This window comes from Carlito syrichta, unplaced genomic scaffold (genome assembly GCF_000164805.1).
Source record: "Carlito syrichta isolate Samal-C Ts95f unplaced genomic scaffold, Tarsius_syrichta-2.0.1 Scaffold302318, whole genome shotgun sequence".
In the NCBI taxonomy this organism is placed as follows: domain Eukaryota; kingdom Metazoa; phylum Chordata; class Mammalia; order Primates; family Tarsiidae; genus Carlito; species Carlito syrichta.
Genome location: NW_007246414.1, coordinates 367,495 through 378,402, shown reverse-complemented (window position 1 = coordinate 378,402; position 10,908 = coordinate 367,495). Strand labels below are relative to the sequence as shown.

Genomic DNA, 10,908 nt, shown 5'->3' with positions numbered 1-10,908 from the left:
GCCGGAATTACAGGCATGCGCCACCACACCCAGCTGATTTTTTGATTTATTGTAGAGATGAGGTCTCACTGCCCAGGCGGGTCACGAATCTGTCCATTTTAATATGATACAAAGTAAGGGCTTTCAAGTCAATAATTCATTTTGCATTTTCTAAGCTCTATACCCTGTAACTTTCATACATTTTTTTTCAAACTCACAAATAATGAGTACCTCAACTGTTTCAAAAGACATGCCAAGAGAAAAAAAAGTTTTAAGAAGAAACTGAATTGGGATTTACTTTAATGGCATTTACCATGAAAATGTGAAAGGAAAGAGCTCACCTTTTTAACTTTGGTCGCTGTGAAGTTGACTGTGATGCAGGATTTGAAAAGCCTGTGCTTTTACTAACTGGAATAGCATTTTTTTTGGCATTAACAACCTGAGTACTGTGGGCACTAAAAGACTTAGGACTCCTCCTCTTCACTTTTCGCTCTTCCATTGTTTTAAGTTCCTTATTGCTCCAGGGCCAGCCTCTTAAGACCTAAAGAAGGGAAAACAGTAATTATATATGTATGCCAACGATGCACAAATGATAGAGATTCAAAGACCCATTTCACAGGCTGAAAAAGGGCAAGTATTTCAGAGGTCATATGAGAAAGTTAGAAGCTGGGCTCCGTGGCTCAGCCTGTAATCCCACACCTTGGGAGGGAGGCTGAGGTGAGTGGATTGCCTGAGCCCGCGGGTTCGAGACCCGCCTAGACAACTTGGTGAGACCTCATCTCTACAATAAATCAAAAAATTAGCCGGGTGTGGTAGCGCACGCCTGTAGTTCCAGCTACTTGGAAGGCTGAGGCAGAAGGATTGCTGGAGCCCAGCAGGTCGAGGCTGCGGTGGCCGGGAGCAGCCACTGCACTCCAGTCTGGGCGACAGAGTGAGATTCCACCTCAAAAAAAAAAAAAAAAAAAAGGGAAAGTTAGAAAAAGGCTCTCTTAAGTTTAATCTACTTTACTAGGTATACAGAAGCCCTTAGAAAAATTGTCTGGTATACAAAAAAAAAAATTTTTTTTTAGTTTTACAATTTTCTTTACTTATCCTACAAATGTTTATTGACTCTCTTCCACAAGCCAGGCACTATTATGAGTACTGGGGAGACTGAACTGAACAAGACAAAGTCCCTGCCCTGAAAGAACTATAGGGAAAAAATATATAAACAACAAGCAAATCCATGTAATATTCCCAGCCTGTCTCAAGCTTCAGGTGGCCTTTAGGTGTCTCTTTCAAAATGTATTCTCAGGAAAAAACAACTATATTCACACAGATGTATAATTGTCGGGGCATCACCATTTTATTTTATTATTATTATTTTTAGTTGGAGTCTCACTCTGTCGCCCAGGCTGGAGTGCAGTGGCACATTCACGGCCACTGCAGTCTCGACCTGCTGGGCTCAGGCGATCCTTCAGCCTCACCCTTCCAAGTAGCTGGAACGACAGGCGCAGGCCACCATGCCTGGCTTATTTTTTGATTTATTGTAGAGACAAAGCCTCCACCAAGTTGCCCAAGCTGGTCTTGAACCTGTGGGCTCAGGCAATCATCTCACCTCAGCCTCCCAAAGTGCTGGGATTACAGGCTTGAGCCTCTGCGCCCGGCCAGCATCAGTATTTTAAACATTAACTAGTAGCCTTACTTCAATGACCAAGCAGAAACTCGGTTTCTGCTTAGGGCTTGTTAGGGCTAATATGGATTCTAGTGCCATGATCAAGTGAAGTTCTATAAAATCAAACTCGTTTTTTATCTATTTTGAATATACTTTCTCCGTCTATTCCAAAGAAAATATGAACCTTCACGATGTTTGATTTTACCCCTATCCAAAAAATGAACACTATGAATTTACAGAGGGCCCTTCCATGGAGAATATTATGTAAGGCCTCTTATTTATCCCTATACCTTCCCCTTACTTTATGTATTAACCAGCTTTATTTTTCTAACACACTAATTTCTAGTTTAAAAAACCTTCCATGCTTCTTTTTTATTTGTGCATAGTGTTAAATTGTTCTAAATGCCATTGCCTCATGTATCATAAGATGAGAAATTTTTATAGCTATTTACCTCATCAGAGTGTAGACTGCCTTAGGAACATTAGGCCTTCTGGGGCAGGGGGCATGTTGTGTTGAATTTAATCATGATATCACCATTCAAAAAAGATTCAAACCCACTTCTGTCACTCTTAACATAATGATTTGAGAATTTGAACAAAAGAGGTTTTTTTTTGCTATCGTCTGGACTCAGCACCAGAATTTAAATCACTGAGCTCAACTGGCTCAGGCTAACTCCAAACATTCACAGCTGTAACTGTGATACCTCAAAAACAAAGAAAAAAAAGAAAAGGCTTTCCAGGAGAGGGTCTAATGCCCGGTTTCTAATCCCAGATACCAACTGTAAATCCACTTAAACCTTGGCTAACAATTTTTCCTACAAGAAGCATTTTTAGTAACAAAGCAGTCATTCTGCGGTTATTTCAACATGCAACACAAATTAAATGGAATTTTAAAAGATGACCGAATATCGACGATGAGATATCAGTTCTCCGAAGAGGCACGGATCTGTAAAAATTTATGATACACATAAACACACTGGCCTTTAAATTCAACCATGCTAATACACATTTGTTGGTACACATCATACACACACACCCCTCCCCACAACCCCACCACACACCAAAATGCAGGGCCGAGCGCGGTGGCTTACGCCCGAAATTCCAGCATTTTGGGAGGCTGAAGCGGGAGGATTGCTGGAGCCCACAAGTTCGAGACCAGACTAGGCAACGTAGGGAGCCCTCGTCTCTACAGAAATAAAAATTTAATTTAGCCAGACGTGGTAGCGCTCACCTGCAGTCCCCGTTACTCAGTAGGCTGAGGCGGAAAGATCACCTCAGCCCAGGAGACCGTGCTCGTGCCACTGCACTCCAGTCTGGGCTGTTAACAGACTGAGACCCCAAGATAAAAACAAATAAATAAATGAAAAAAAATCTAGAAAGTAAAGCAATGCAAATACTCCAGTGATGTTCTAAACTACAATGTTCTGGGGAGCCAGGGCTTGAGATTTTTCCGTTTTCGGAGGTCACAATGATCACAAGTGCACCGCATTCCTTCTTGTACACCAAGCAGCACGAAACATTTTTTAAAAGGTGTACGTAAACTGCTCATAGTTAGTTACACACCGGTTTTGAGTGCCAGGTCTTGCCTCCAAGCAGAGGGATCCCTCGTGACTTCACCTCATTCCCCTTCCCAAAATCTGCCGAAGCGATGACCCTTCACCGCCCGGACCCCAGCAGTGAGTGACCAGAGTCGGGGGTGGGAAGGGCCTGAAGAGGGAGGTTTCGGGATTCCTCGCTTCCACGACATACCTGAGGAAGAAGAGGATCGGGGCCCTGTTTCTCAACCCGCAAAGACCCCAGAGCCTACGAAGCCACCGCCGCAGCCGCAGCTGGAGCCGGAGTTACACCCCCGGACCTGCGCCTACGCAGCGCCCTTTGTTTACGGAAGTGACGTGAAAGGGCGGAGCCTCCGGGCCCTAGGCGGGAGCCCCGTCTCTTCCTGTTCCCCCAGCGTCGCCCCCGTCTCCGCCCCCGGCACCTCATTGCTGCCCCTGTCCTGCCTTCAGCTATAACTCCGGTGGGCATGGGAAGGAGGACACATGGCCGGGCGTTTCACTTTTGGGTCTCTAACCCATAAGCAGGACGCAATAATGGGTGGCGGTGAAGGTAGGAACGGGAAATGCAGTACCCTTTCCGGAAGCTGCCCCACCTCCCTCGGTGAGTTTCAGCGCCCATGCACTACAATTCCCAGCATGCCATTCGAGCAAGCCCGAAGAACTAGCGTGTCGCCGTAGCAACCGTCCCTTACTTTTTTTTTTTTTTTTGAGTTGGAGTCTCACTCTGTCGCCCAGACTGGAGTCCAGTGGCCGCTCCCGGTCACCGCAGCCTCAACCTGTTGGGCTCCGGCGATCCTTCCGCCTCAGCCTTCCAAGTAGCCGGAACTACAGGCGCGCGCTACCACGCCCGGCTGATTTTTAAAAATTTATTGTAGAAACGAGGTCTCGCCAAGTTGCCCGGGCTGGTCTCGAACCCTCAGGCTCAGGCAATCCACTCGCCTCGGCCTCCCAAAGTGCTGGGATGACAGGCTGAGCCACCGAGCCCGGCCCTTACTTGTTTTCGATTCGTCGTCCGGACTTTTCGCCGCTAAAACCAACTTGGGCTTGGAAGGCCGCTTGAAATGCACGATTCTGTTCAGCGACCCTGACGCCGACCCCCTAGATGAGATTCTGTTACTACAACTGCTAATAGCGACCCCGTTCAGTCTGTAGACATACATTACCTCTAAACCTCATTACAATTCTGAGAGGTAGGTGTTGCAATCCCTGTTTTCGAAATATGGGATTTGAGACTCAGAAAGGCTCATCAATCCTGTAGTGTCTGTCGCCAGAGACGGTTGTCCATCCACTACACTTCCACTTTGCTGAAGGAATTGCAAGTTAAGACGGAGGGAGGGAGGGGAGGGGGAGAGCGAGAGAGAAAAGGAAGATAATTCTTTTTTTTTTTTTTGAGTTGGAGCCTCACTCTGTCTCCCAGGCACACTCACGGCCACCGCAGTCTCGACCTGATGGGCTCAGGCAAACCTTCCGCCTCAGTCTTCCAAGTAGCTGGAATTACATGCACACGCCACCATGCCCAGCTAATTTCTCCAAGTTGCCCAGGCTGGTCTCAAACCCATGGACTCAGGCAATCCTCTCACCTCGGCCTCCCAAAGTGCTGGCATTATAGGTCTATCTTAAATGAGGGAAGAAGTCCATGTTTCATTGCCCTGTCTGGGTAGCCTTCCTGGTGTGGGGGTTGGAGGTGGGAAGGTTTTAGAATCATGTTCTTGGATGGAAGAAACCCTATCTGAAGACTATGTCAATGCCAGAGAGGCAGAACAAAGAGGAACCCAAGTCTCCTGGCTTCTAGGATGGGAGGTTCTTCCACCACTCGCCACTGAAAAAAGCAAAACAAAAAAACCCTGAAATGTTTTGAAAAAAAAAGCACAGAAAACACTTAAGGGCACACTTTCCAAATAAACAGATATTACATTTTGTTATTTCATTCGTTAAATGAAAAAAAAATAGAACATTAAGATATGGCAGGTGCCCCCATTCCCAGTCCCAAGCTATTACCACCTTTCTGTGAGGCAACCAGGATCATGAATTTGATATACATGTATCTTGCCAATCTAGGTTTCTGTACTGATACCATTACTATATATTTATAAGCAATATCAGCTCTTGACATTTTACATTAATGCTACCATAGTTCATGTATAGATTTGCAACTTGATTTTTTTATCCCAACTTTATGTTTTTGAGCTTTATTCTCGTTGACATATGGCTAGACTTTTTGCTTAGCTATGTAATATCCTATCAAATAATTTTGCCCCAAATTATTTGGGAATTTGTATAGTGATAGATATTTAGATTGTTTCCCATTTTTCACCATTACAAATAAGACTGTAGAGTACAATATTTCCACTATCTTTTCTTAGTGTATCCTTTCAACTAATCTCTAATTGTCTTGTTTGTATGAATAGAGCCTGTAACTGATGATTCACATGGTAGTTTCTCCAAATTGGCTGCTGACAGTTAAAATGGAAAGAATTTTTTAAAAAGGATCTTTGAGGCCAGGCATGGTGGCTCACATGTACAGTCCCAGCACTTTTGGAGGCCGAGGTGAGAGAATTGCCTGAACCCATGGGTTCAACACCAGCGTGGCCAACTTGGCAAGACCTCCTCTCTACAGTAAATCAAAAAATTAGCCGGGTGTGGTAGCGCATGCCTATAGTTCCAGCTACTTGGAAGAATTGCCTGAGCCCAGCAGGTTAAGGTTGCGGTGCCCATGAGTATGACACCACACTCCAGCCTAGGCAGTAGAGTGAGACTTCAACTCAAAAATAATAATAATAAAATAAAAAGGATCTTTGGCATCCCATGAATTAATGGAAAGAACTGACCTCAATACTATCTGCACTGTAGCCTGACAGTAATGGCTCAAGTTCAAGTGATATCCAGTTTTTTGTTGTTGTTGTTGTTTTACTGAACTACTGCCTTGGAAGTCTATCCATCATTTCCTAAGTGTGCCTCCACCTTTTTTTCCTCCCATACCAGAATGCCTTGGCCAAAATAAGTTATTGCCCAGTGCTTCTTTGCATGCCTGACTCAGGAAACAGCTAGTTAAAAAAAAAAAGAAAGAAAGAAAAGATAAAAAGCCCTAAACCAGAAATGCAGAAATGAACTTGGCAGGACCATGATCACGGAACTAAAAAATGCCAGTGTAGTGGTCTGGAGTACAGGGGGACAAAGAGAGATGGCATGTGTGTGTTGAAGTTCCCAAGGTTGGCAGGGGATGAGCTCAGGAAGGGGTTTTTGGGGGTTTGTTGTTGTTGTTGTTGTCTGAGTTGGATTCTTACTCCGTTGCTCAGGCTGGAGTGCAGTGACATGCTCACAGCCACCCCATTGTCCACCTGCTAGATTCCGGCAATCCTTCCACCTCAGCCTTCCAAGTAGCCAGAACTACAGGTGCACGCTACCACGCCCAGCTAATTGTTGATTTATTGTAGAGACAGATCTTGCCATGTTGCCCAGGCTGGTCTCGAATCCCTGTGCTGATATTACAGGCTTGAGCCACTGTGCCTGGCCTAGAAGCATTTTTTAAACCAGGATACAACATCTGTATTTTTTTTAAGTGTAGCAATAAGCATTGGACGGTTCTGAGGTACACATGATGAGTTCCGTTTGTAAAAGATTATTCTGTAGAAATATGGAAACAGAGAGGCCACTACGTGGTATTATATAGGCTTGCTTCTTGAGAAAGGATGTTATTTCAAAAACCATGCCATACTATGATGATAAAATAAAACTTGAGTAAGAGTCCTGCTTTGAAGCACCCTCTAAAAATGGTGCCTAGGGGCGGTTTCTCTCACCCCTGCCAGCTCTGGCATGTCTCCTTTTCTTTTCTCTCTTCTTTCTCTAGTCGAGTTTGTTTTAAAACTTAAAAAAAAATGACACCTAGAGATTGAATCTGAACTATCCCACACTGAGGACCTTCAGAGAGCTCTATCAGTGTTGAAGAGGTGAGTAAGGCTTTTGGGAACTGTTGGGAACTGCCAGTACTGAAATGAGGAATCACTGGGTGAAGAGCTGTGAGCCACCATTTCTAAAGAAGCATGGCATGGTGTCATGAAAAGTGCACCAGGCCAGGGGGCTAGAGAAACACTATTTCTTGTCTGCTCTAAGATGTACATCTTAAAATTAACAAGAGGCCTCCCAATTTTTTTTTTTTTTTGAGTTGGAGTCTCACTCTGTTGCCCAGGCTAGAGTGCAGTGTCATGCTCACGGCCACTGCAGTCTCCACCTGCTAGGTTCAGGTGATCCTTCTGCCTCAATCTTCCAAGTAGCTGGAACTACAGGCGTGAGCCACCATGCCCAGCTAAATTTTTTTTTTTTTAATTGTAGAGATGAGGTCTTACCATATTGCTCAGGCTGATCTCAAATCCCTGGTTTCAGGCAATCCTCTTGCCTCGGCCTCCCACAGTGCTGGGATTACAGGCTTGAGCCAATTTGCTTGAGCCAAAATTAAACACAGAGGCTTTATTGTTTTTACTATTTTACTGTTAATTGCTTTTGGAAAAATGGGTAAAAAGCAGATCTGAAAAGTTATATAGACAGACGTTTACAACATTCTTATGGACATGGTTTTTTCTAAACTTACCTTCATTTGGCTATAAGTTCCTTGCAGACAAATATGTTTGATTTTGTATTTTAAGCACATTGTATAGGATATGGCATAAAGTAGGTGCTCAATAAATGTATGTGTTATGAATGAATAAAGTTCTCTGATTTTATTTCTGAATGTAAAGTGATTCAAGCAATCCCTCTTTAAACCCAAGGAGGCCCAGTCATAATGCCAATCAGATGGCATCACTGCTGCCCAGGCAAGTGCTCTTTTTTCTCAGCAGAGCATTTCTTTGGCTACACCAGCTTTCCTGCCAGTTCTAAAGCTGAGGGAGATTGTTGAGTGATTGGTTTTTTAAAAACTTAACATTTGGGGTACTTTCCATTTATGATTCTACAAAGTTTATTTTTAAACCCACTTTCAAGTTAACACTTCCTTTTTCAGGCCAGAAGTATTTTACGGGATTAGGAAATGGTTATCAGCAAAATATGAGGGTGATTCATCCTTCCAATAGCCTTTCTCCAAGTTCTTGTCATAGGAACACTCCAGCTTTAAAAGAAGGCCTGTGTTACACATTTAACCAGAACACCAAGTATGCTCAGAGCCAGTGAATTGGCTATCCTTTGCTACTACTGTTCAACCCTACCTTCCATTTTCTCATTTTCTTGAACTTTGGTCCAAGTTCAACAGTGTTGCCATGGGTGCCACAAGACTGCTAAGAAATACCTGTGGGGATAGCTTCCAGTACCACAGAGAAAGAGGAAGAAAAGGAGGGAAGAAGGAAGAAAGGAAAGAAGGGTGGAGGGGGGAGGAAGCCCTGCAAAGAGAGGGTTTTCATAATACTTTGTTTATATCTCCAAGTAACAAGGAAATCGAAAAATGTTATTTAGAACTCCAAACTGCTGTCAGTTTGTCTTTTAAGGAATTGGCATAATTTCTGTCAGTGGGGAAATCTTAAATGTAGGGGCAAGGAAAGGGAGACAACTCTAGGTAGAAGACCCATTGTGTTGTCATAATAAACAGTAAGAGTTGGATATGGACCAGTGGGCAGGAGGCTGAGATTGAGGATATGAGAGTGAGAAATTTCAATTAGTCTATATAATAAAGTGAAAAGAATTTTTCACTGGGGTAGAGTGTAGGGGTTGGGAATTGTTGCTAAAACACAGCCAAAAAATAAAGAATAAAAGGAAGCAGCAGGAGAAAGACTGATCAAAATGGTGGGAAGAAGGAATCATGAGATAGATATTTGGTGGAGGATGAAGACAAAATGTGTGTAAGAATAAGTTTATGTGAAGCAGGACCTTAGAGTCCAAGGGAAAATTACAAACCATCTTCTACCCTACAGTTTTAGAAAGAGGTAGAAAGATGAGTTTTACACCCTATAAAGGTGGGGTTCAATTTAAATGCTTTTTTTTTTTGAGTCGGAGTCTCACTCTGTTGCCCAGGCTGGAGTGCAGTGGCATGCTCACAACCACCGAAGCCTCCACCTGCTGGGCTCAGGTGATCCTGCCACCTCAACTTTCCAAATAGCTGGAACCACAGGCGTGTGCCACCACGCCCAGCTAACTTTTCTTGATTTATTATAGAGTTGAGGTCTCACCAAGTTGCCCAGGCTGGCCAATTTAATTGCAATTTAAGCTTAAATGGAAAGGGTATCTGGTATGACATCTAGTAATCTTATTATCTTTCGCATTAGTCTGTTAGCAATTTGAAGGAATTAGGTGTTATACATCTTTATATTCTCAGTCTAGCATAGTGTCTGGCATATAACAGACATTTAGCAATGTTCATTAAGTGAATGAATAAATGAGGAAAAATTAAATTTATATGATGGCAAGTAGTAGAATGGTATTATTATTATTTTTTAATTATTTATTTTAAAGATGGGTACAATTCAGGGTGAAGTATACAAATGTTCATTATGCAGGTACCCTTGTTGATGAGGTGTGCCCCCCCTGGCAGAATCTCACTACTGCCAACCCCGCACACCCCCTCCCCCAGCAATTTAGAATGGTATTATTAAATCAAGTGTTAACAGAATTCAGATTTCTTACTCCAGAATTAGAAAGCAGGTTGATTCTAGTCATACCTGCCTCTGGTCTCCAGGTGGCAGTATTTTCTCATATTAAATTGTTTTGAGACACTAGATTCCATTTATCCTGGAGAAAAGAGAATATAAATGCAAAAATTCAGTTGTGTAGCTTATTTCTATAATTGTACAGAGCTGAATAAGAGATAAAATACAATTACATGTGATTACAGATTTCTTCTCCAATTTCAACACAAATGAGAATTCCTGATAGTTATTGAATTCAACCAGTTCCCAAAACCTTGATGATAAATACAAATTGGTATGCTGTGTTTACAAAACATATGCATTTTTTCAAAGTATGAAAATCTGTGTGAGTGTGTGAGAGAGAGAGAGAGAGGGAGAAAGAGAGAGAGATGTAATACAAGTATGTCTAGAAATAATTAATTCCCCAACAAGTAGGGTGACCAGATTAAATAGAATGGCCAATTAAATTAGAATTTCAGATAAATGAAGAATACTTTACTCATAAAAGAATGTTCCATGCAATACTTGGGGTATATACTAAAAACGTTTTCCTTGTTTATCTGAAATTCTGATTTAACTGGGAGATCTGTATTTTTCTTTGCTAAGTCTGTACACCTTACCAACAAATATTTTTTTGTTATTGCTAATTCCAAAATAACTTTGAGTCTGCAAGGTGGAATGGTGCTTCCTTATTTGGAGAGATAAAAAGAAAGAAGCTGGGAGAGTCTGTTTTCTTGTAAGTCTAACTTTATTGCTTTTTGTATGCTACTCATGCATTCTAGAGTCCCTCAGCTAAGTGACTTATCTTCAGGAAACAGAGCCCTCTAGCAAATGCAGATGGTAAAGCCTAAAGTAATTGTTTTATATAAATGCAATGTTTTACAGCACTTGTGAGTCTGGTTGCAAAACCAGACTCTGTGAGCAAGTGAAGAAATCCTAGACCACCTCACTTCTGATTCACGTTTTTCAGGACATGATCCCTAGCAGCTATGACAACAGAAACAGATGAATTGCTTATAGAATACATTCTATTTCAAACAAAGAATTTCCTGGCAAATTAAATGAGATATAGATTTATACACACACACACACACACACACACACACACACACAC

General features: G+C 42.5%; 1 protein-coding gene across 2 annotated transcripts in view; it reads right to left on the bottom strand.

Annotated features, from left to right (window-relative positions):
* Positions 1-3,783, bottom strand: part of CCDC28A (coiled-coil domain containing 28A) — a 19,809-nt gene extending 16,026 nt beyond the window's left edge. The window contains exons 1-2 of one of the 2 annotated variants that reach the window (XM_021711484.1): positions 3,383-3,783; positions 321-520 (exon numbers count right to left, since the gene is read on the bottom strand). In XM_021711484.1, coding sequence (XP_021567159.1) covers positions 321-478 — 158 coding nt within the window. In that variant the 5' untranslated portion in view covers positions 479-520; positions 3,383-3,783. Of the gene's footprint in view, positions 1-320; positions 529-3,382 lie in introns of those variants that run through there. The other variant, XM_021711485.1, reaches the window with a different exon arrangement.
* Positions 3,784-10,908: the final 7,125 nt, after the last annotated feature.